General features: G+C 42.8%; 1 protein-coding gene across 3 annotated transcripts in view; it reads left to right on the top strand.

Annotated features, from left to right (window-relative positions):
• The window catches only part of JSRP1 (junctional sarcoplasmic reticulum protein 1), a 171,178-nt gene that overhangs the window by 104,331 nt on the left and 39,582 nt on the right, over nucleotides 1-27,265 (top strand). For all 3 annotated transcript variants that reach the window (XM_075204719.1, XM_075204717.1, XM_075204718.1), the window contains exon 5: nucleotides 16,161-16,320. In XM_075204719.1, coding sequence (XP_075060820.1) covers nucleotides 16,161-16,320 — 160 coding nt within the window. The remainder of the gene's footprint in view (nucleotides 1-16,160; nucleotides 16,321-27,265) is intronic.

Below are 27,265 nucleotides of genomic sequence, written 5' to 3'. Positions count from 1 at the left end.
TTGTAGTGTAGTTGTAGTGTGATTTCTGTGTGTAAATAGTAAATTGACACTATTTATGTGCCATGAATTTGCCTATCCAACCATTTTAAGGCTAATATTTTTGTAAAATTTCGGCAGCTGGGCTGACTTTAAGCAAAGATTAAAGAAGAAAATAACAGATGGAAGGAGGCACGCTCCGCAAACCGGTGGGGGTCCACCTGAAGACCTGTCCATAACATGCATAGAGGAGCGTGCAAGTGTCGCCATTTCTGAGGAGTCTCTTGTTGGGGTGGGCCCAATTGATACAGGCTGTGACCCACCCTTAACATGGCCGCTATCTCTCCTAGGTACATTAGGAATATTTAATATTTCTGTCAATGTTTATGTTGTGTTTAGAAACATGTGGCACCTCTATCAGTATGTGTCTTAATGAACCTTTCCATTCATACTCTATTTTTGCACCACATAATAGAGAATGAAATGTCCACACTGATTTGTTAATGTGTTGTTCCAATCTAATCCAAAACATAAATATGGCTCTTTCCTAATGTCCAAACCACATATACTTAATAGACATGGGTGCTAGTTTGGAATACCAAGGCATGTTTGTGGCTAAATTCCCTGTAGTCTTAATCTTCAAAATGGATGCATCACAATTGCCCAGAATTAAGATTTGTGCGATGAGCATTTTTTTTAGGTTGCCTAGTTTAGAAGGTAATTTTTATATTTTCTATATACAGAACGTGAGGCGGAGGGGGTGTCTGTAGAGATCCCAGAAGTAGGGGTGCCTGCCCGTGATGTGGAGGCCCCTCGGAGGGAGGATGCATGACTCTTGAGGCAGTAGACACTGTCGTACATAAGTCAACATTTTGAATCCGCCACTCAGTCCTTAGACATACGTGTTGGTGAAATTTCCACAACCCCCACCCGTTTGAAGCACAAATTTGACAACCAACTGACCACTTTCAATGCTACACTCACAAATATTGCCACCCTCTTGTACAAAATCTACAACTCACAACGCCCTCCACTAACTGTTACTTCTTCACCCATTTCAACTCATACCACACACGCTACCTTCTGCATCCCAGACCACCAGCTCACTCTTCATAATATTTCACAAATTTCCACTTCTCCGGCTCCTTCCTTCTGTGGCTGCTGCCCCTGCCCTTTCTGTGGCTGCTGCCCCTGCCCTTTCTGTGGCTGCTACCCCTGTACCTTCTGTGGTTGCTGCCCCTGCCCCTTGTCTGGCTCTCGCACCCCCCTCGGCACGTCTAGCGGTACACACTTCCTCACCCCTGGCTATCCCTCTGGCTATCCTCCTGCCTATTCCCCTGGCCCTTCATCACGTCGTCTGTCACACCCTGCTGAGCAAGAGAGCTCCGATGCTTGCTCTGAGCCCTCTACATCACTCGAAGCCAGGCACAGGTTGTGAGACCTTAGCGGGGGGAAAAAAGGTTTATAATTTTTTGTATTTTTCAATTTTGTATACTATGTGAAATACATAGATATTGAATCCAGGAGAGTAGTCAAACACGCCGGGTCGTTAACTTGCAATGATAATCAATGCACAGGGAGAATCCAATAGAGAGATCAGAAAAGTCGGGTCAGCAGGGAACACAGGAGAGCAGGACTAGTCAGACTAGCCAAGAAACAGCAAGGACACTGGAGCAGGATTGACCTAATGCTGGTGCCAGAGTCAGACTTAAGTAGTGCAGGAGGCCAATAGGGATGCTGTCAGCATGATGTCATCGGCCACCACCAGCGATTCATGTGCAATAGGGCCGGTGGTCCGGCTGGGAGTATCCAGGCAACCAGACGCGGTGTGGGCAGTGACAGGTGGCCGTCCCGAAGGAGCGGAGGACTGCGCCTGACAATTCCACTACACTTACTGTCTGTCTCTGTTCTACATTTGTTTGTGCACAATACACGCTGTTCATACAGTGCCAACACTTCTGTGTACCTTATTGCACGCTATACGTTATTCAAACAGTGCCAACACATCCATTTGCCTAATTGCACGCTACACACTGTTGAAACAGTGGCAATATTTCTGTGTACCTTACTGTATGCTATGAGCTGTATGCTATGCTATAAATATTTGGGTTTAAAGATAAAGTGGGAATGATCATTCTTATTCCCCTTAGATAAGCAGGCTAAATAGTATTTGGCTGTTTACTGTCCTATATCTAGATTTCACTACTTGGAAATGCAGATTACTAGAAACTCATTTGAATATCTAGTATTAAACTAAGTATTAAACCTTAGTATGAGAATGTGTAATTTTTGTGGACATAAGGGAATTACTTTCATTCGGTTACCTCACTGGAGGCAGCCATTATGTGTAGCAATGTTAAATTGTCAGTTGTTAAATTGAACCCAATGCAATGCAGTCCACTATCCTTAAGATGTTACTCAGTATTTGGCAAAATGTTGAACCTTTATTTAGCTGAGATGCAATAAATCAACAAGTTGTTTGCCAGACGTCGGCAAACCTCAGTACGTGTGCCAGTGTAGCATGCCAGAGCTGCTTCAGTCAAGCAGCCGAAGATGGCCAAATTATAGCTGCTGCGTATGCGCAACAGCTCCTCCCATGTTCCAATGTGGAACGTAAAACATCTGAACCCTGGTGATCTTATGTCTTACCAGAGGTTTTTCCTAGCGGCAATAATATGTACTGCACATAAGTGCACAATGCTTAAATGGAAAGAGACTAACTTATAAAGACTAATCAACACTTACAAAAGTTGACAAATTTAAGCAGCAGATGTAAGGAGAAGTTTTATAAACTATGGGATGGGTGGTAAGAAGCAGCAGAGATGCACATTTGATTAATAAAGATAGTAGATATTGAAACTGCTGCATTTCTACAGATATGCAGTTGCGAATTATTTCTACTATCTTCATACTATAAATCTATTTACACTTTTATGTGCACTTCTAATTTGAAGTTATGATGTTAAATAAGATTCTTGATGTGATGTATAGGTAATCAGAATAATATGCTTGTTATGAATGTTTTGGGTTTCAAAATCAATAAGAAACATCTTAAGGAATAGGTATTAGTGCACTAAGTTTGTACAGTCAAGGACAAAAGTTTTGAGAATGACGCAAATATTATTTTTCACTAAGTCTGCTGCCTCAGTTTTTATGATGGCAGTTTTCATATACTCCAGAATGTGTCATGAAGAGTGATCAGATGAATTGCAATTAATTTAAAAGTCCCTCTTTGCCATGACAATCAACTTTATCCCAAAAATAACGTTTTCACTGCATTTCAGCTCTGCCACATAAGGACCAGCTGACATCAGGTCAGTGATTCTCTCGTTAATACAGGTGAGAGTGTTAACAAGGACAAGGCTGGAGATCAATATGTCATGCTGATTGAGTTAGAATAACAGACTGGAAGCTTTAAAAGGAGGGTAGTACTTGAAATCATTGTTCTTCCTCTGTTAACCATGGTTATCTGCAAGGAAACATGTGCAGTCATTATTGCTTTGCACAAAAAGGGCTTCACAGACAAGGCTATTTGTCACGAAGTTCACGGGTGATCTTGGGATCCCCTGGATTTGCTCAGTTTGGTACAACTCTACCCAAAGGCGCAGTGTAACGGAACAGGTGGTCTTCGCCAGGAACCCCCACAAGGAGGTATGGTCTTTGCATACCTTGTCCCGCAGGTCGTGGCCCCTTGGGTGAATACCAGACAGACCCGCTTAGAGACTAGTGAACAGAGAGATGGTAGCTAAAGGCAATGGGAACCTCAGAAGAGACTGGAAAGCATGAAGTCAAATACAGAAAGTCTGCAAATGGGTAGCACTGAAGTGTAGGTTGTACATGAGGAGGAGACACAGAGTAGCGAGTAATAGCGTCACTGGAACAGCATGGAGTCCAATACAAATAGTGCTGGGAGGAATCCAGGAGTAGAGAGAGAGCCAGATCCTAGCACTTCAGGGAAGTGAGCACAAAGAACAGGCACCTGACAGCTATGTCAGGTGCTTTAAATATCCCTCCGATAAACTGGGACTAATGGGAGGTGAGTGAGGAGGTGTTAAATAGAAGAATGGGTCTGCGCATGCACAGACCCGAAAGCAAGAGGGCACCCGTCATTGGATCAGGTAAGTCTGGCGTGTGAGAGTACCCCCCCCCCCCCCCTTTTAACAGTGGCCACTGTACACTTAGAGATAGTTTTACCTGGAAATTTAGCATGGAGTTTTCATAGAAGGGCAGGAGCATGAATATCAGAAGCGTTAACCCACAAGCATTCATCAGGACTGAAGCCCCTTCAGTCCATCATATACTTGACCACACCTCTGAATGTCTTTGAATCCAGAATTTGTGTAATTTCAAACTCCTCCTGTTGAAATTTGGATACCAAGGAGGAAGATGTAGTGGAAAATCTATTGATGATCGAAGGCTTGAGAAGAGAGATGTAGAAAGAATTGGAAATACGGAGCGAGGCAGGAAGCTGTAATTTATAGGAGACAGGGTTGATAACACGTAAAATCTTATTTTAAGTTCCGATGAAGCGGGGGGCAAACTTCATTGCAGGAACCTTGAGACGGATGTTTCGGGTGAAGAGCCACACCTTCTCTCCTACTTTGAGTGCAGGAACTGCTCGACACTTTCTGTCCATGAAGAGTTTGTAGCGGTTAGAGGATTTCTTGAGACCGGTAACAACTCCTCAACAGCAGTAACATTTCAGAAAATTTGGAGAGCGTAGTATGTAACCCATTAAGGATAAAGAACAGTGTAGAAGAGTTAGACTCATGGAACAAATTGTTGTGAGCGAATTCCGCCCAGGGTAAGAGGTCAACACAGTTGTCCTGGTTTGAGGAACAAAATAGCCTGAGAAAGTTTTCAAGATCTTCGTTTATTTTCTCCATTTGTCCGTTAGACTGTGGATGGTATGCAGAGGAGAAATTAAGTTGAATGCAGAAACTTTTGAATAAAGCACGCCAAAACTTGGGAATAAATTGAACCCCTCTATCGGAAACAATCTCTTGACGACAGCCATGGAGCTTAAACACTTCTTTAATGAAATGTTGGCACAAAACTGAGGAGGAAGGAAGACCCACCAGGGGAATAAAATTTATAAATTTTTGAAAAGCAATCCACCACGACTCAAATGTTGTTAAATCCTCTACTGGGAGGAAGAGCAGTGACAAAGTCAACATGCTGATGTGTGTCCAAGGTTTGGAAGGTACTGGAAAAGGTAATAGTGGACCCATAGGAGTCAAACAGGGAGATTTGTGTTGGGCGCAGATGTTGCAAGCAGCCATGAATTCTTTGACGTCTGACCGGAGGGAGGGCTACCAATAGATTCGAGAAATGACCTCGTAGGTTTTGAGAACCTGCGTGTCCAGTAACCCTGGAGGCATGATACCACTGAAGAAGTCTTTTCCGGAGAGAAGCAGTGATGAAGGTCTTCCCAGGAGAAGAAGTAGAAGACACAGAAAGAGCTAGTAAACACTTGTGATCCAAGATAGGATTGCAAAAAGGTGGATCAGAATATTGACTGGAATCAAAGACCCGGGAAAGAGCTTTCACTTTCTTGTTTAAATGACCCGGCTTCTAAGTCACATGGAGGTTGAAGCAGGAGAAGAAGAATGAACAGAGAGCCTGCCGGGGATTGAGGCATTGAGCCATTTGAAGATACAAAAGGTTCTTATGATCAGTAAAGATTGTAACCACGTGCTGAGCTCCTTTCCAGGAGATAGCGCCATACAGAAAGGGCCAACTTCATTGCCAGTAGTTCATTATCGCCTATGGTATAGTTTCGTTCGGCTGGTAGAAATTTGTGTGAGAAGTAGGCGCAGGGTAGGATTTTGTTGGTTAGCGACTTTTGGGCAAGCACAGCACCTACACCAACTGTGGCAGCATCCGCTTGGTGGAATAAAGGTCTAGAGAGCTCTGGTTGCCTGTGGATAGGAGCAGCAGAGAAGGCTTGCTTAAGGAATGAAAAGGTCTCTTGAGTGTTTTCTGACCAGTTCTTGGTATCCGCTCCCTTCCGGATGAGTGCTGTAGTGGTAGCAATAATGCTGGAATAGTTTTGAATGAACTATCTGCAATAATTTGAGAAGCCCAGACAATGTTGGATAGCCTTTAAGACCGGATGGACGTGACCAATCAAGAATAGCTTGGACCTTCTCTGGTTCCATACGAAGACCGGATCCCGAGATAATGTAACCCAGGAAGGGCATAGAAGTAGTCTCGAAGGAGCATTTCTCCAGTTTACAATAAAGTTGAACAACACCTCTGTGACATACACACGATGAGAATCAATATCTTGATAAAAAATAAGGATGTCATCCAGATAGACCACCAAACAAGAATAGAGAAGGTCCCTGAAAATGTCATTAACAAAGCTTGGAACACGGCTCGGGCATTGCAGAGTTCAAAGGGCATGATAAGATTTTCGCAATGCCCGTCGCAGGTGTAAAATGCGGTCTTCCATTCGTCCCCAGCCCGAATGCATATGAGCCCACAAAGGTCCAGTTTGGAAAAGATTTTAGCCCCTTGATGCGGTCAAATAATGCGGTGATGAACGGAATGGTGTAACGATTCTTACTTATTACAAAATTCAGACCGCAATAATCTATGCAGGGGAGTAGGGACCCGTCCTTCTTTACAAAAAAGAAGCCTGCACTGGCGAGGTGAATTGGAGGCCCTGATGAATCCTCTCTGGAGATTCTCCTTGTTATAATCAGTCATGGCTTGGGTCTCAAGTTGGGTGAGAGGATAAACACGCCCCCTAGGAGGGTTCTTTCCCAGTTAAAGGTCTATGAGACAGTCTCAAGGGCAATGAGGAGGTAAGAGCTCAGCAAGGCCCTTGTCAAATACATCGGAGAACGCCAAATAGTGGGATGGTAGGGTCGAAGGAACCACAACTGTAGAGGCCGAAATGGACTGCAGAGGTCTTACCAGGGTTAGGCAACTTGAACGGCAGGACGACCCCCAGGCTAGAATCTCAGAAGTATTTCAGTCCACATGTGGAGAGTGTAAACAGAGCCAAGAAAGGCCCAGGATGACAGGTTTAGTAGTTCAGGGAAGTACCAGAAACCGCGTAGAGTCAAATGCAAATAGTCCGCGCCAGGTAGCACTAAACTGTAGGCTGCACACGAGGAGGTGACACAGAGTAGCGGATAATGGAGTCCCTGGAACAGCGTGGAGTCCAATACAATTAGTGCCAGGAGAAGAGAGAGAGAGAAGTGAGCACAAAGAACAGGCACCTGACAGCTATGTCAGGTGCTCTAAATATCCCTCCAATAAAGTGGGACTAATGGGAGGTGAGTGGGGAGGTGTTAAATAGAAGAACAGACCCAAAAGTAAGATGATGTCCGTCATCATGAGGACGCGGCAATGGCCACAGGAGCTTCTGCCTGCCTGGAGCAGGTAAGCACGCGGGTACCCGCTTGCGGGTCCGGCGTGTGACAATATTGTTGCTAGTAACATTGCACCTAAACCATTTATCGGATCATCAAGAACTTCAAAGAAGAGAGGTTCAATAGTTGTGAAGAAGGCTTTAGAGCACCTAAGAACGTCCAGCAAGTGCCAGGACCGTCTCCTAAAGTTGATTCAGCAGCGGGATTGGAGAATTACAACTGCAGAGCTTGCTCAGGACTGGCAGCAGGCAGGTGTGAGTGAATCTGCACGCACAGTTAAGCGAAGACTTTTTAAAGATGGCCTGGTGTCAAGAAGGCCAGCAAAGAAGCCACTTCTCTTCAGGAAAAACATCAGGGACACACTGATATTCTGCAAAAGGTTCCGGGATTAGACTGCTGAGGACTGGGGTAAAGTCACTTTCTCTGAAGAATCCCCTTTCAGATTGTTTGTGGCATCTGGAAAAACGCTTGTCCGGAGAAGGAAAAGTGAGCGCTACCATCAGTCCTGTGTCATGCCAACAGTAAAGACCATTCATGTGTGGGGTTGCTTCTCACCTCACTCACAATTTTGCCTAAGAACACAGCCATGAATAAAGAATGGTACCGAAACATCCTCGAAGAGCAACTTCTCCCAACCATCCAAGAACAGTTTGATGACGAACATTGCCTTTTCCGGCATGATGGAGCACCTTGCCATAAGGCAAAAGTGATAACTAAGTGGCTCGGGGATCAAAACATCTAAAAGTTGGGTCCATGGCCAGGAAACTCCCCATACCTTAATCCCATTGAGAACTTGTGGTCAATCCTCAAGAGGCAGAAAAAAACACAAATTCGAACAAACTCCAAGCATTGATTAGGCAAGAATGGGCGGCCATCAGTCACTATGTGGCCTAGAAGTTGATTGACAGCATGCCAGGACGAATTGCAGAGGTCTTCAAAAGGAAGGGTCAACACTGCAAATATTGACTCTTTGCATAAACTTAATGTAATTGTCAATAAAAGCCTTTGACACATGAAATGCTTGTAGCTTTACTTCAGTATACCATAGCAACATCTGACAAAAAGGTCTAAAAACACTGAAACTTTGTGAAAAACAATACTTGTGTCATTCTCAAAACTTTTGGCCATGACTGTACTCCAAATTGTTCACAATATGCATAATAGCTTTCATTTTGCAACTGCCCATTAATGTAGCTGTCAGTTTCATTATATTAAAACACATTAAAAAACAATTACTGAAGCCAATGCCTTTAAAAACAAATAAAAGGCACAACTTCTCCAATAAGAATAATATGCCTCTCATGGCAGTTTTAAAAGTGGCTACAATGCTATTTACAGCACATAGGAGTTAATTTGATTTTTATGGTCAGCAGAATATAGGGAGTTCTCCCTGTACCTCTATTGCAGGTCACTTGGTTCCCAGCATTGGTGACCAAATTGATATAGAATCAGAACAGTTGTCAGACTGTCCTGCTCTCTCCTACCTGTTCTTGCAACTTTCACTACCTGCTGCTGCTGTCTTAAACTCAGTTGCTGTCTGGACCCTGGAATGCTGGGGTCATGTTTTGAAAAAGGGATATGTACATTAAATATGGAAAGCCTAGCAATGAGGGCACACTCTAACCCCCTTCCCCAACCAGTCACAATGTGAAATCTATAGCTCTCATGTTTAAAGGATGCGTGTGAGTGTGAAAAGCACTAGGCCACTCCCCTACAGCAAAAAACTTGCATTGTTGCGTACACCATCGACAGAAGTGTAGACTGCCAGCTCAAAGAAGTGTGACATATCTTCTAGCAGTCAGAATAGATGTCCTGAGTTTCAGGACAGCGGCACAATGTCCTAAAAGCACTACATATATGTATGTAGATGTTATAATGAAACAGACAAATATGAAAATATAATGTTTCAAAGAAAGACAAAAATTGAAAACACAAACAAAACACATATACAAGCAGAGGGGCACATTGTCTCAAAATAGTTACAATTAACCTATGTATACGAATACTGTTACTACCCTTAGTGAGAATATACAGTGTCACCCCAACCTTGGCTCCATGGGAATTACCTTTGCTGCAGATCAGGTGTTTGCTGAAATCTAGTCAAGCCCAGGTTATTCCAATTGTGCGTTTAGATAGAGAGATTTTATATTATATATATTATTAATAATAATGGAACCAACAAATAAACGTTCATATTATGCCACACAGTAGTGCCCCAGTTAAATTTTTGCCACATTGTTCAATTTATGCCACAAATCATATTATGCCCCACAGTAATGCCCCCAAATCATATTATGCCACATAATAGAGCCCCCAAACAATATTATGCCACAGAGTAGTGTCCCCAAATAATCTTATACCGCAGAGTACTGCCCCCAATTCATATTATGCCAAGAACAGGCTACACCCCCCCCCCCCCCCCTCCCAGGTAGAAAGAACATTGTCAAGTTTAAAAAAAATAAAAAATGACAATAAAATTAAGTAGATGTGACTTACCTCTGCTTCATATCCTCTCTGTGGTCAGCTGGGCAGGGTCCTCGCAGCTCCTGTACGCTGCCAGCATCGCAGCGTCATGACATGTGTAACTCTTAAAGGTGCATGTGACTTATGCTTTGCAAATTTGAGACTTGGATGGGCCCCACCTACATAGAAAAGAGCAGGGAAGGATTGGGAACTTAAAGTGGCCCCGGAAAAAAACCTGAAAGTGGCATCATGTAGACAGGCCAAATAAATGTTAGGTGGGGCACAGTATGTGTGTGCATCTACTGTATGTACCTGAGTTCATGTGTCCTTTTTTTTTTTTTTGTCGCTCTCCTGACCTGTGGCTGCTGGTGTCTTTAGCTTAGTTGCTGGTTGTCTGGATTCTGTAATGTTTGGAGTCCTATCTGGAAAAAAAATGGGTACATGACATTTAAAATACTCCACCCAGCCCCAGTGTTAAATCAATACTACACACATTTCATAATTAGGCCTCCCTCGAGTCCCAACATTAAAATAATAGATCTATTTATCAAAAGTGAATACTATCTCCCTCCAACCAGCCCCGACATTAAATTAATAGTATCCGCATTTAATAAATAAACCTATTTCCCTAACTCCAAACAGGCCTAACAATAAATAGCAAGTTTAATAAATATAACCATTTCCCACAACCATCCCTGGCATTAAATAATTCACATTCACATTTAATAAATAGTCATCCTGCCCAAACTTATTCAATTAATAGCTTCAAACCACTCCAGCATTAAAGGTCCCGCCACCTAATCTTAAAATAGGCCCCACAATTAAATTAAATTGGCCCATGCTCACCCCATAAATAAAATTGCAAACATTAGCCACCACCTAACTCACAGCCACATTATATTACCACAAGCTACCCTGCCCTCACCTTCATTTCACTTATAACAAGCCCCCCCCCCGTCCTCACCCCCAATACATTGCCACAAGCCCCATTGCCCACACACACATAACACGCACACACACACACAAATTCATTTCTCAGACACACACACACACACACACACACTAATACATTTATCCAGGGGCACACGCAGGGGGGGGGGGGTTCTGGGTCTCCAGAAACCCCTCCCCTCCGTTAAAGAAGTGCCCTACATATTGGCACTGTACTATACAGAAGCCGTGGCGCTGTCAAAGAAGCGTCCGCGGCGGTGCTGTATTGTATACAGCACCGCCACGGACGCTTCTTTGACAGCGCCACGGCTGCTGTATAGTACAGTGCTGCCTAAACTGAGCGGCTGCGCATGTGCGGCAGCTCTTATCACTTTATTTTTTTTCGGTGGAGGGGAAACCCCCCTTAAAAATCCTCCGTGCGCCCCTGTTATCATACAAACGGACTCACCCCCCCTCTCTCATACACACATTTCTCATAAACACAGACACACACACACACATTAATTTCTCATACACACAGACAAACACACATACACACACACACACACACACACACACACACACACACACACACTAATACATTTATCATACAAACGGACTCACCCCCCCCTCTCTCATACACACAGACACACAGACACACACACACACACACACACACACTAAGACATTTATCGTATACACTGACACACATTTTCTCTCTCATACATACACTAATACATTTATCATACACATTTACACACATTGTCTCTCATACATACAGACACATAAGCTTACATTTCCTGCTTTGCTTCCTCCATGGCAGTGTGCATAGGGGGCGTCTCTTTTCTGATTGGCTGAGTGACTGTGTCAGCCAATCAGAGCATAGCAGAGGGGGTGATGGGAGACAATGAGGAGTTCCTGCCTGAGCAGGAAGCTACTACACTTACCTCTCTGTAGGGGCCCTGGTGATCACATTCTGGTTCTGCCCCCTAGCAAAAGGGGACGGGTCCAGAGGACAGTGGGGCCTACCAGGTATTTCCCCAGGACCCCGCCAGGCCAGTCCAACACTGTTAGTAATGCAATTTATTAATCACCTCGCTAACTATGAAACATCTCACACTATTCAGATATATGTCCCTAAGTTCTACCTTTTTGACATTCATAATTCAATGCCCAATCTAAACCTGATTGCTTGTGAGTAAAACGGTACTATGGTAGAACAAAATTGGAAAAGAGCAATTAACAGAGTAGAATAGATTTGAAGGTAATTGAATTGATTTGAATTAGATAAACTGGTGACTATAACATATCACATGAACAAGCTGAGGGCTGAGTGGACATCACAACTTAGTTAATAAACACTGAGGTTTAAATCTCCTCTGTGCATGCAATGAACCAGAAAAAAAGATTACAGTGTGCACCATGCTTTCACTGACACTACATTCTTTCACTCAGGCTATCTAATGTAAACAATATAATCACAATAAGGAACATTGAGTACCTTTGGTGCACTTGGTTGGGCTCATCTGGAAGTTCACTAGCACAGGTCCCTTGTAAAACGTGTCACTCAGGACACTCTCAGCAAACACATTCCAGCCCTGCTCTCTAGACTCAGACTTGTATCCTTGGATTAATTTCATTGCGCTCTAATCATTATTAGTTTTTGATCAGTGCCAGCTGGGCTGATTAAGGGTACTTGTTTACATATAAGGTAGGGAGGGCTTAGCCTCCCTGCCAGTTATAGCATCCTGTGTATCCATATTTGCTGACCAGCTCCCTGTTGCTATGTACTCCTGTATCCTGATTGATGTCCTGTTGTGACCGTTTGCTTGACTTCGGATTCTAGTTGTACTCCAGTGCCCCTTGACCTTGGCTTGTATTTGGACTATCTGTGTATGCAACCTGCCCTGACCATTTCTCTGTCCCTTGACTATCCTGCTTGCTTGTTACCCCCGACCTCCGGCCTGTACCTGACACCTGCCTCCAGTATTCCAGTTACCTTTTCCCTGCACTGCAGCAACTTAGATAAGCTTTTACTACCTTTGAGCTTAAGTCCTGGGGGCATCCAAGTACCTCTAAACAATATCAGTTCTATGGGAAAGGCGGCTGTTAAAGGTGAAGACCTCTATTGGCCTGGTTCTAAAAGCTCATCTTTTAACCGAAGTCCTACCACCTAGAAATCTATTCTATTCTAGCTGGCCAGCTGAAGACCCGGAAGTTACGGCCTATTGCCAAGCAATGGGCGCACACCGCTGGGAGCTGAAGGTGTTCATCCCCACTGCAAGTGAAGAGAGCAGGGATGGCACTTGACAATATGTTACAAATCTTACAGACTCAACTGTTGAAGAGAATTATAGTTGACTAAAGTTATTCAAGTATACATTTAATAGTATATTGTACAATTAATGTAATGATCTTCCTTTTTAAAATGTTTAAAGTATGTGTTTTATTACAATGACACTAGAGAGCGCTAGATGTCCATAGATATGTATATAATGATGTGAAAACTAACTGCCATGTGTTATAAGGATAACTGGTTTAGCCAGTTGTCAGATTGCTGGACAATGGAATTCTTTTTTCAGAAGAATCTCCCAGAGTGCAAAGCAGTGAGCCTTACCCACAGGACAAGCCCAGATGAGCTTTGAAGATTTTGAAATGATAAGATTGTCCTTATTTTAAACCACTTATTTCTTTGACTGTAAGAAAAGAATCTGCCGATAGGAAAATATTACATTCAGGATTGATGCAAGATATAACTGTCATGATCTGCCTCCTGCAGCTCCTGTTTGCCAGGAGCTATGTTGGTCTTTTTGGATACATTTAGCCTGCAGTACCACCATGCCACCAAAGGCGCCACTGTGGTGCTTGAACCATTTCCCTTCCTGCTGAGCTAAGCTCATTTTCTCAGGATGATTCAAACCTGCTACTACTCCTTATAAGACAGCCTCGGCAAGCAGTCTGGACCAGATCATCAGGTCACTCAACCTGATATGAAGCAATCCTTTGACAAGGGTGTTGTTATTTATTTAACTTTTTTTTTTGTGGTACTACAGGTCCCAGCAAGCCAGGGATGTCAGGGCATGTTGGCACTTGTGGTTCTCCAAGTGCCAACATGCCCTGGCTGCCGTGGGTATGCTGGTGCTTGTAGTTATACAAGCACCAGCATGGCCACACTGTTTTTGGCAACCTGGCTGGCTGGGACTTGTAGTTCCACAAAACAAAATGGCGTCCGTTTATTTTTTTCATACTTTTTCGCCGTATTACCTTACTACCCACAGCCCAGGGGTAGTAGGAAGAGCCCTAGTGCTATCAGCACTGGGCTGGTTCTTTCTAGGGGGGGGGGGGGGCCCGCTCGTTTTTTCGGCGGACCCCACTCCCTAGGGAATCCAGCCCAGCGCTGAATAGTCTAGGGTTGGTTAGTCATTATGGCAGGGGGACCCCTGCCACGTGCTATAGTGCCGCCAACCCTGGCTGGTTTGCCTAGTGCTGGTAAAGTGAAAATCGGGGGGACCCCACGCAAAATTTTTCCCCGATTTTCACGGGACCAGCACTAGTCAGGCAGCACTAGGGTTAAGCATGAATAGTGGGGGGACCTCACGCTTTTTTTTTTTTTCAACTTTTATCTATTCTTTACCATTTTAACACTGCCAGGGCAGTGTAACAGTGATGTGTTTCTACAACACGCTGCTATCAAGCAGCATGTTGTATCTGGCGTGTTTTGAAGCAAACTCTCCTGAGTTTGCTAACTCGCAGCTTCATACATTTGAGAGCTGTATAGCTGCAGTGGCAAACAGTCGGGAGTTTGATCTCTGGCGATTTTGCAAGTAGAAATTTTGACAGAAGCAGAACTCTGGCGATTTTGCATGAAATCTCAGCTTCATACATCGGCGAGTTTCAACTCTCCCGAGAAAATCGCTGGAGTTGCAAAATCGCACTTTGATACATTTACCCCCTGATCCCATTCCCCAATTGGCTTCCTCTACAGACTATAAGAGTCCCCTCCTACACTCAGTAAGTTGCCAGTACAACACTTCCTAGTTCCAGATCTACAAGTTGCTGTTTTCGCTGCTCCAGACTATCTGCTGTATACAGAGCTCTACCATCATGTGTATTCACCTCATCCTGATTCCTGCTTCTCCTCCCACTGTGTACAGATCTTCATCGTTATCTCTGAGTGTATTCAGCCTCAACCTGCTGTTATGTTGTAGACATCTCTGTGAGTTCAACTTAATCTGTGCTGCCATTATATGAACTGCAAACATTAACCATTTGTGTGAATTCAACTTCTTCTGCTGCCATTATATGAACTGCAACATTAACCAATTGTGAGAATTCAGCTTCATTCTACCGCTGAAATAAATACCTTGGTTTGTTATTGCTCGTGTGGATTCACCTTCTTTATACCTGCAAGCAAGCTCAATTAGCGAGACATTCATCCAGCCCCCCAGTTTCCACTACACTCCTGCCACAGCTAGTCCCTGGGGTCCTGAGACGGATCCCAGAAACTCTATTGCTGTGACACACTGCTGCAGACACAGCTCATCATCTATCTGGTTCCTGAGTTATTCACCTCTGTGGATCTCTGTGCTTCTGCTCTCTACAGCTCATTGCTTCTCAGTGTAACCTGTTCAGTTTACTCCCACTGTTACCTGCTGTCTGCTCTCAAGTGTTTCAGCATTACCTGGCTTCTGAGTCTCACCACCTTTCCAGATGTATCCAACACTGTAACCTGTAGGCTACTTATCTCACCACCTTACCAGAGGTATCCAACCCTGCTACCCGCAGGCTACCCGTTTCACCACCTTTCCAGAGGTATCCAACCCTGCAATCCACAGGCTACTCATATCTCCACCTCTTACAGAGGTATCCACCCTGGTTACTGCATCTTTCCATCACTTTACAGTATTGCCTACTCCACTGTTAAGAACTGTGGTTATATTTCTGCCTTACCAGTTATTGCATCCTGAACCTGTATTACCTGTGTGAATTTATTACAGACTCTAGGTGAGCAATACAGAGGATGAATGAGAAATGTTTTGTGATGTTTTTATTGCAATTAAAATTATTTTTACACTTACTGCTGTGGTTACTCTTTGTATTAATATTATTTTAGTATGATTTGTGTGGTTTCTGCAAAGTAGAAGTAATATTTATTTGTTTTTTTTAATGCCAGATTCAATCACTAGTAAATTACATGTTATTGACTTTAACAATATGTGCCAACGCAGCATTGCATATGGTTTTATTATGATACTACAGTGCTACTACTGTGTGTTTCATGAATTAGGAGTGTAAAGGGTTGATATATCCTTTTATGCTGTCTCTACAGTCATCCAATGCTACTTCAGCGAACAATTAAAAAAATGCAAATCATCCTAAAAGACCCCTTTCATTATCTCCACATTGCAGGATACAGTATCGGAGAGTGACAATAATTGTGATCTGAAGATTACAGAGAAGGTGCACCAGTTTGTGGAAGTGAGTTCTATTAATTACAATGAGCCAGAGGAAATTCACAAGTCATATATATTGAAACCAGAAACACTGCATGCCACTGAGTCAAAACCAGGTGAGTGTTGCTATTTGTTAATTAATTATTTATTAAATGCAGATGCAATTGAAAGGAACACAAATCCCCCAGAAGTGCTCTCTTAAGCTGTAATAAAAAGGACTGAGTGAATGAGTGACATGTAATACCAGAACATACAGTGGTAGGCGGGTGTTCAACAGTAAACCAACCCCTTTAAATATGAGTAAAATAATCAACAACATGTGTGAATATTGGAAAAAAGAGTAACTTTGCACTTTGGCATGTTGCACTGGAGGGGGAGGTAAATTTAAAGGGTGAGGTTAGATTTATATTTGGGATGGGGCATGTCCTATATCGGCTTTAAATTTCAATGTAAAAATAAAGCTATCATGTATTTGTGTACTAGATGAAAAACAGCCAGTATTTAACTTATGTGCAAAATAATACACTAATTTGCACCCCTTGAAATGTAACATGGTTTGTCCAGGAGAAAATGTATTTCTTTTTTTTGCCTTACTTTTCATACTGAATCAGGTCCATTGTCTTTGCATCGTATATACTCTTCTGTTTCACTCTGCTCTTGCTCTCTTTTCTCTTCTCTGTCTCTCATTTTCTCTTTCTTTGTCTCCTCTCTCTCTCTCCAAAACATTAGTTTGTGTATGGTTTTATATATTGCATCACTAGGGCAGCCTGAGATCATTGTATTTTGCATTTAGCTTAAAGATATATTTAATAGTAGCAAAGGTCCATATTCACAAAATTTATATTAAATTTGTCTCTAAATTTCATCGTAAAAGTGAGTCACATTGACTTTGTGAATTCCAAATATAACATAAGACAATGAGCTAGACATTGGTGTGTAGCTGGGTAGGGTATTATATGTAGGAAAACATAAGGTAAGAGCTCCTCTCTGTCTCTCCAAAAATCATCCTCCAAGTCAGCATTGATTCATTTTTCGAGTTGAGCTGCCCTTTTCTTTAAGAAACAATTCTTACATATGGCGCTGCCATGCTTCTGATATGAAGCACTGCAACAACTCTGTTTAGTTTTTGGTGGCATTAATATTCAGCCTTCTTACTCTGGGACCAAAAACTGTTCAGCTGCATAATTTTTACTAGTTATATACTGCAAACTCACTGATATACCGCAAACTGATTGAAATATTTTGGCACACAGTTATTCCATACTATTTCCTGGCACTTGCTTAATAATAGCAGATGCAACCAGCAAACAAATTTAGGAGAGCAAATGTGCTTATGACATTTACCCATCTGGTCGAAATATCTTGTCCTGATGTAACCTCCCCTGCATTTGTGCACCTTATCTTTGTTGCTCAACATTTTTCTGATAACTTGTATATAGTTTGGGGATGTAGCAAGTGAAGAAAATATGCTTTGTACTTTTGATACTAAAAGCTAACAAATAAAATGAATGCTTCTTGCAGCTGCAAGCATATGTTTAGAATTAGTAGAAGGTAGGGCATTCCTGAATAAGATGGCAGAGTGCCAAAAACTTTACATAGTACTTGGGCCAGCAGCAAATTTTGCTTTTGCAGTTTACCAGATATCTTCTGTAAAATAAATATTGCTATGGTAACCTGATGACGGTAGTTGCTGTTGAGCTACTGTAACAAGTCCTATTTGCTTGCAGCAACAAAATGTGTAGCAGACAATCGGTAAAAATAATCAAAAAGTGCTGATTTTGAGTTAGGAACAAATCCAGATACTGGGTGCAAAAAAAGAAAACATTTTGAGCTGCCAGAGAGGAAATGTATAATGCAAAATATTGTTTATAGTGGTGAAGGAGTTGCGTGTTAGCGTAACTGTAAACTGCATTGTAAAAATAGAAATGGTCAGTTTGTAAGAGCATACAGTGTATTTGCACCCATTTTTTGTTTGATCACATCTGCCATTAATGAGACATTTAATAGCACCTCTGCTTTTTTAAATAAAAATGTTTGTGAATTGAGATGAGTGAATGTCTATGAGGAACCTATGAGTTTAATTTCCCAAAGTGTCAAGTGTATCTGCCAAAAAACTTAAATGTGATGCTAGATAATTTTCAGGGCAGTACCTGATTGTACAGGAAGTCCTCGGTGTCGATAACAGTGAAAGGAGAATGCTTTTGTTTTTTTGCAGTTCATTAGAGTTATTTCACCTTTTTGTTATCAGTGTGGTTTTTCGAATCCAAATGCCCCCCTTTTTTGGAAGTGGGCAATGGTAGAGCAACCTGTAGCCAATCAGATCATGAAAGCAGTAGGCCAGCATATTTCAAGAGATGAGTGCCACAAATTGAGATTAAGGTTATTTTTTTTTCCCGTTTTAGTACACTGTGGGCCTAATTCATGCTTGGACGTCTGTCTGTTTGCGTAACATATCTTGCATCAAATAGCTCTGCGCAGAAACGAACCTTATGCCATTAAACTCAATTTCATGCAATTAATTTCTGAACACAAGTGACAGTTACATCTACCTACGACTTGAGAGAAGGAGCATGGGAGGGAAGGGGCAGACTAACTTAGATGATATGGGTAATTCTCGAAATCTTGATATACACCATTTAAGGCCTCATTTCTGTGAACACTTTCTATTTAGACACTAAGGTATTGATTTCGAGTTAAAAGTAAACATACATATGCAAACTTACAAGTGTAAGATATGTCCAACTCAAAACATAGTATAGAGAGGGGTCTGGAATATATACATTTGTCATATAAATGCATCCAATTTAAAGCAGAGTATCTGAAGTCATGAGACACTCCTACACTTCGTTCCTCCTTTGATGATGCGCACTGTGTCAGAATATACCCAAGAAATATGTAAAGGCTCGCCAGCAACACAGGTAAGTTTCCAAAGGCAAGATTGATCTATCACTCTGGAAATGTGAGCCATAAATGTGGTCCACATTGAAGGAACTTCGGGCTGGACAGCAACATAACAGCCTCATGTGCTGCGCCCACTGTTGATGCATGTTATTAATATTTTTCATTAGATTAAGCTCTCACTTTAAGGGTTTTCTTTTCTCATGACATCTTGTCCTCTCCCATCCTCCCATTCCTTTTATTATACCTCTTGCATGTTCTGTACCTTGCCTATGACATCTTACATATTATACTAATTACTTGATTTAATTGCTTTTCGGTCTTTTGGATGTTTTACATGTAGCCTTTGCTTGTTCTGTATTTTGTTTGTTGAACCTCTATGTGGTATTTACTATGTGCTTTTCCCCTACTGTACCACATTGCAGAATTTTGTTGCACCATATGAATAGACCAGTGATGGGCAGACTTTTTCAGGAGCGGGCCAAATAAAAAATAAAAACTTTAGGCAGGCCAATATAATTTATTAAAAAACTCAAATATCGAAATATATAATACAAATTTTTTGAATGGGACGGGAGGGTGTTATATAGCAGTGTTACCTCTATAAGTGCAGCGATCGTACAGACACAGCCCTTATTTCAGCAGGTTGTTGCTGATCCGTCTTTCTGGTGAGCCACTAACTGACAACACAGCAGCCAATCGAAATCCGCCTTAGTGTATGGCCCAGCCCATGTTTTCTCACATGACTTTCAGCCATTAGGGGGCTGGCAGGTGTTTGAGTGATTGACATACGAACAGGGCCGCCGAGAGGGGGGGGGAGCGGGTACAGTTTACCCGGGCCCGGCCATGCCAGGGGGCCCGGGCCGGGCCCTCGCTGCTAATTAATTATTTTTTTTTTAATTTTTCTGTCTTGCGCTATTTTTTTTTAGCTTTTTATATTTTTTTTCCGGGGGGAGGGGGGTCTTGGGTTTCTTGGGAGCTGGGAGGAAGAATAAATTTAAAAAAAATACTCACGTGATCGCGCGGCGCTGTGTCCCTCCTCTCCTCTTCTCCATTCACACTGACTGCCGGGCGTGACGTCATCAAGTCACGCCTGTCAGTCAGTGAGGAGCGCCGCAGCCAGCAGGAAGAAAGAAGACAGAAGAGGAGACAGAAGAGCAGAAAAGAAAAGAAAGAAGTTGACAAAAGGTAAGTAAAGAAACGGAGAGGCGAGGGGAGGAAAACAGAGAGGGACAGTACTATAAAGAAAGAGACAGAGAAACAGAGGAGGAAAAAAAGGAGAGAGCCAAAGAGGAATAAAAAAAAATTGGGGAGAGAGGAACAGAGGAGGGGAAAAAAAGTGGGAGAGAGGAACAGAGGAGGAAAAAAAGGAGAGAGCCACAGGGGAATAAAAAAAAATTGGGGAGAGAGGAACAGAGGAGGGAAAAAAAATTGGGGAGAGAGGAACAGAGGAGGGAAAAAAAGTGGGAGAGAGGAACAGAGGAGGAAAAAAAGGAGAGAGCCACAGGGGAATAAAAAAAAATTGGGGAGAGAGGAACAGAGGAGGGGAAAAAAGTGGGAGAGAGGAACAGAGGAGGAAAAAAAGGAGAGAGCCACAGGGGAATAAAAAAAAATTGGGGAGAGAGGAACAGAGGAGGGAAAAAAAATTGGGGAGAGAGGAACAGAGGAGGGAAAAAAAGTGGGAGAGAGGAACAGAGGAGGAAAAAAAGGAGAGAGCCACAGGGGAATAAAAAAAAATTGGGGAGAGAGGAACAGAGGAGAGAAAAAAAATTGGGGAGAGAGGAACAGAGGAGGGAAAAAAAATTGGGGAGAGAGGAACAGAGGAGGGAAAAAAGGAGAGAGCCACAGGGGAATAAAAAAAAAAGTGGGAAAGAGGAACAGAGGAGGAAAAAAAGGAGAGAGCCACAGAGGAATAAAAAAAAATTGGGGAGAGAGGAACAGAGGAGGAAAAAAAGTGGGAGAGAGGCACAAAGTAAAAAAGAAGGGGGAAAAGCAGCATGGAGGTCGCAGTGTGAGCATAAGGGGGTACAGTGTAGTTGTGATGAAGGGGCACAGTATTGTGTGTGTGATGGCACAGGGGGCTTGTTGCAATGTAGTGTGTGTGAGGTAGGTGGCAGCTAATTAATGGGCGCTATTTTGTTTGTAGGGTGATGGTGAGGCAATTTAATAGTAGGGACTATTAATTTAAGATGGGGTGGTTTGGGGGCTATTGAATCTTGGGGTGAGTTTAGGGAGAATGAGGTCTATTTATTAAATGTGACTATGAATTATTTAATGGCAGTGATGGTTGCGGGAAATAGGTATTGCTGGGGCTGTTTGCAGGAAGGGAAATAGGTTTATTTATTAAATGTGAATAGTATTATTTTAATGTTGGGGCTGGAGGAAGGCCTAATTATTAATCATGGGTGCTATTGATTTAACGCTGGGGCTGGCTGTAATTTTCTAAATGTAGCCATTTTTTTTTCAAAATAGGTCCTTCAACATTTCTGGATCCGGACAAGCCACAACTAAAGAAAGCAGCAGCCACAGGTGGAGAAAGTGAGAAGAACAGGTAGGAGAGAGCAGCACAGTGTGTGAAATGTTGTGATTCTAGTAGGGACAATACCAATTTTTGGTGAATGTTGTGTCCAATGTAAGGTGTAGGCAAAGACTGAACTGTTTGTTTGTTTACACACTGCATTGTTTGTATACTACCCTGTGGTGGTAGATGTCCTGAAAGTCAGGAGTGCTTGAACATATGTGACGCTCCGGCGAATTGAGAGCCTAGTGGTTTTTATGTTAGCCACGCCCCAATGGCACATTTGCCACGCCCCCAAATGCATGACCACACCTCCCAAAATTTTTGCACCGCCGTTTGGCTAGCCACGCCCCTGAATGTATGACCACACACCTAATATTTTTTGCGCCGCCTTAAGGCGGCGCCAAAAATTTTTGGGGCTTACTTCACTATGAGGGGGGCCCCATGAATTTGTTGTACCCGGGCCCTGAATTCTTCTTGGCAGCCCTGCATACGAAGTGTCCTTTTAGGAAGGAGGATGAAGTGTAATGGAGGAAATAGCTGGGAAGGCCTAAAAATGAAGGTTCTGACACACAGGGTCGGCCCTAATAATTTTATGCATATTTTAATGGGCCGGATCTGGCCCGCGGGCCGTAGTTTGCTCATCACTGTAATAGACAATATTATTAATTATTTTATAAAGTTATGATCAACTATATAGTAAGTGTATCAATACTGCAAAAAGTATGTTTGTCAGTGTATCTCTTTTCCATACTGAAACTGAAGTGTCACAGGAGAACAGATAACCCCGAGCATATGATGAGCCTCATAAGGTAGAGCCAATACCTGGATAAGAAGAAAACAGTCACCCCCAACAGAATACGCTACTGGAGGAGGAAGGCTAGGTAGCTGTCGAGCAGAGTTAAAAGTGGTGAAGACAGAAGGAGAGATGACCCTGCTCAAAGGAGGGTTTCCCTTTGGAGATGTTAATTTTCTCAAAATTAACATCTCCAAAACTGAACTGATTGTCTTTCCTCCCCCTAGACTCCCCGCCCACCACATCCTCTCTATCACTGTTAACAATACCACCATCTCCTCTGTCACCCAACTCCGCTGCCTGGGCGTTGCCCTCGACTCCTCTCTCTCCTTCGCTCCCCACATCCAATCCCTCGCCCAAGCCTGTCGCTACCAGCTACGCAACATTGCCCGCATCCAGCCCTTCCTCTCCCAGGATGCCACCAAAACTATCATCCACGCACTCATCATCTCCCGCCTTGATTATTGCAACCTCCTTCTTACCGGCCTCCCCCATTCCCATCTCGCCCCCCTCCGCTCATACTCCATGCGGCTGCAAGACTCATCTTCCTTTCTCGCCGCTCCTCGTCTGCCTCCCCTCTCTGCCTTGCCCTACACTGGCTCCCCATTCCTTACAGAATCCTTTTCAAACTCCTGACCGTCACTTACAAGGCTCTCTCCCAGTCTACTGCTCCCTATATCTCTAACCTCCTCTCCATTCACACCCCTGCCCGCTCCCTGCGCTTGGCCAATAACCGTCGCCTCTCCTCCACTCTGATCACCTCTTCCCACTCCAGAATCCAAGACTTCTCCCGTGTGCCCCCCTTCACTGGAACGACCTCCCTCGCTCCATCCGTCTTTCTCCCAATCTGTCCTCTTTCAAGAGGGCACTCAAAACTTACCTGTTCCTAAAGGCTTACCAACCTTCCACCTAACTTCTCCTCCACCTTTTCTTCCCCTCTCTCCTCCCGCCCCCCTGTTCTCTTCCCACTTACTTCAACTTGCTCCCTGTGTGCCTGAGATCTATCTACCCTCCCTTAGGATGTAAGCTCATTTGAGCAGGGCCCTCTTCCCTCTGTTCTCCATACCTGCTCTTCTGCTCCGTCTTTACTGCATTAGCCTGCCTGGAGTCTCTGAAGTTTTGGTATTTTTTTGTTAACCGTTTGTAATGTGTCACCTTGTTTAGTCTACTGTTTGTGCTGTGTACGGCGCTGCGGAACTCTTGTGGCACCTAATAAATAAAGGATAATAATAATAAAGGAGCATACAATCTAAGGGGTGGGGTAGACAGACAGAGAGACACGAGGGAGAGAAGAAGGAACGGAGGATAAGGATAAGGGAAGGGGAATGAAGGGGAAGAGGCAGAAGAAAAGGTAGAATGTTAAGTGCATCATTTGTATAGGATGTTGGGAAAAAGTTTACTACAATATTTGATCAAAACCATAAAACAGAGCCAACAAAAATGGTTGAGCAGGGTACTAATACAGAGCCAAGAGATCAAAGGTGAAGATGACCCTCAGTGTTGGACAGAAGCAGGAAGGACATCAGGGGCGGGCTGGCAAATCTCAGCCCGGGGGGCGCACAGGCAGCCGCATGAAATGACACGCGATGCGGCCGCATCATTGATGACACGCTTGTCATGTGATGCGGCCGCCTGTACGCTGACGCGGCCGCATCGCGTGTTTTGTGATGCGGCCGCTGGTAATATTAAGGAAATCTTGCATCCACGGGGGGGCCCAAACAGGGGTCAGACTGAGCGGCCCGGGGGACCGATGCCCCCCGGCCCAGCCCGCCCCTGAAGGGCATAAAGTGCAATGTAGGGGCCCATTAAATAGTGTGTGCTGCTAAAGGAGCATGGTCTGACACCAGAGGTAAGGGAAGGCAAGCCACCAGTGGTGAGACAAGGCGAGCCACTAGAAGGGGCCTGGATAACCTACAGAATAAACTTTATCTTCATGACTTTTACTACTTTTTAATTATATAGATACCACTCTAGCTCCTCAGCACTGTGTTGCTTCTTACACTTGAACTGCTTTTTTTCAAATTCCTCGCTGCCAGCCTCAAGTCAGTGTATAAGTCGTCATGTCAGCCAGAGGAATGTTTGAAAATAACAGCTCAAGTGGATGTAGTGGCACAGCGCTGATGAACTACAGTGGTGTCTGTATAATAAGCCAGTACCAAAATAAAATAAAAAATGTAAAATATAAATTTAATTTAATTAAATAAACAACATAAAGGAAAGGAGCACTCATAGTGTAGTAAATTTGGCACCAAAAATGATGATGCAATTAAAAGCAGCATACGGTTTTCAGGATTATTTTGTGTTTATCTGTTAAAGTCTTTTTTATGACCAAACATTCTCCACTGGTTTGAAACAACCCAAATCGATGTATTTACACTACAAATAGACCAGGATGATAGCCGCACATGTGTAAAATCCAACATAATTTTTTTTATTTTAAGATAACAATAAAAACCCTTACAATGTGTAAGAAAATCAAGTGTTTATCTGTGCAGAAGGCAGCTCCGAATTCTAATAAAAAAGTTTATTTTTGTTCAGACACTGTTGTTAATATAATAGGAATACAGGTTGAATCTCATTGCAACAGATTTACAAGCAATAACATCATAAAACTGTGAGAACAACTAACCTATGGGTTTCTTTCATGAAACTTTGTCACATCTCACAGTATGTATAGTTTTATAAAAATTATCACAGCAGTACTGACTTATCACGAATGCCTCCATCATTCCTGATTTCAAGCCATTAATGTGGCCAAATATAGCACAAATATAGATAGAACCTCATTGCAACCAATTAAAAGCAATAACTTCATAAAACTGCGAGAACAAACACCCTAGGTGTTTTGTTCGTGGAACTTTGAAAAATTATTCGTCTTTGGTGATAACTTTGGTGGAAGAGTAGTGCAGAAAAGAGTATTATTTGAGTGAAGGATGAATATAAGATGGAGATGCATAATTTCCATAATGGCCCAGTGCAACCCTGCAAGCACGTGTTTGTCACATGTGCTTGTAATGGCCTAATTGACTACCAATGAACATGATCCAGTTCTTAAACCTCTAGTAATATACTTGTAAGTCCACCACTAATATCTATTTTACACAAAAGACATCTATTCCAAATAACCTTTGCAACAAATGCAAATGCTTCCATGACCAAAACTTTGCTAACTCCATCTTATTTGATCTCAGACAGACTCCATTACAACATTCAACCATCTTCCAGTCAAATAACCTAACAAAACTCCATTACAACATTAAACCAACCTAGAACCACACAGCAACCATCTTCCATTCAAAACTCCATTTACAACTACATTTTTTCTGCTAGCCAGGTTCTAATATAATGGCCTCTCCAGGCCCCTTATACAGACCGCCATTCCATTCCAGCAGCTGGGCCATGTATGTCCTCCCAGGTAGAAAAACAGCCAGCAAGTAAGCTTCACTTCCCTTGTTACATGAGATCAAAAACCTTTCTTGTGGGCGGAGTTTACATTTCCACAGGAAACAGTCCACAGCTTTTCACATTTTAATTTGACCAACTGCTCAAAACTTTTCTCATGTATTCAAGTTCCATAGTTACAAGGTGGGGGAAGGGATTGTATGTGCACAGTCACTGTGCTCATTCAACTATGGCTGAATTCTGATATATATCATAAAAGGAAATATAAAATAGATTATTTATATACTCTTCATCGCACACAAACACTTGTTAGCGTCATTATTACTCTGTCGTTCAAACGTGATCTACTACATGCTTTACCACAATGATAAATCTGTCCTCCTATTTTAGATGTATCTCCCCCTCAAATGCCACTTTCTTAGGACAAGGTGCATTTTGAATTTATTGCAATGTTTTACTTTCAAAAAGGATGATGCCCCACAGGTCACATTCACATTATAGTGCATGCTGACATCTAATACTATGAATGGCCTAAGACTCAGAGGGGGAGGCTTGATTTTTAGGGGACTTTCTTGAACTAAAATACAACATTGTCTTGAATCCTAGTTTTATCTCCATCTACGGCTTGTATGTGTTATGTTATGTACTCAGCTTTACAAAACATCACTGCAGACCACAGTGGATCAGCACGGTGGTTTAGTCGCTCGCATTACTGCCTTATAGCACTGGGGTCATGAGTTAAATTCCCAAACCTTCCCTTATATGTGTGTACTTTGTATGTTCTCTTCCATGTTTGTGTGGGTTTACTCTGACATTCTAAGTTGATGTACGCTATATTTTTTTTCATATTTTAATCTGACCTCATATTTAGCACTTACCTCCCACTTCAATGCCAGATGGTTTTGTGAAGGTGTTAATTTGGTTTGCCATTTGGCATATACCTTCCTTAATGATTCAGGCTCCCAGGGCACCTTATGTGTATGATATTACTACTGTCACGGGCACTAGGAGTTCTACCCAGGATTCACCAGATGATAATGCTTACCAGAGGGGCGGATTGCACAGCGATCCTCTGGGCAGCAGGGTGAATAGTTGGAACTCTATACAACCACTGGTGGAGAAGGAATGTCAATGGAGTAGATAAGAGTCAGCGACTTGCAGCTATAGTGGTAGAAAAGTCAGCGACTTGCAGCTATAGTGATAGGAAAGTCAGCGACTTGCAGCTATAGTGGTAGTAAAGTCAGCAACTTGCAGCTATAGTGGTAGGAAAGTCAGCGACTTGCAGCTATAGTGGTAGGTAGCGGGGAGAGTCAGTGGTCTGCAGATAGCAAGTTGTAGCACTGCGAAGAGGTAAGGACTTGTCCAGGTGCAGATAAGTAGAGTAACAGAAAATAGTCTGTAGCTGTATGTATACAGCAGTTGAGCTGAGAAGCTTGTCCAGAACAGA

This window comes from Mixophyes fleayi, chromosome 1 (assembly GCF_038048845.1).
Source record: "Mixophyes fleayi isolate aMixFle1 chromosome 1, aMixFle1.hap1, whole genome shotgun sequence".
Lineage (NCBI taxonomy): Eukaryota > Metazoa > Chordata > Amphibia > Anura > Limnodynastidae > Mixophyes > Mixophyes fleayi.
This window is presented reverse-complemented; position numbering and strand designations above follow the sequence as displayed.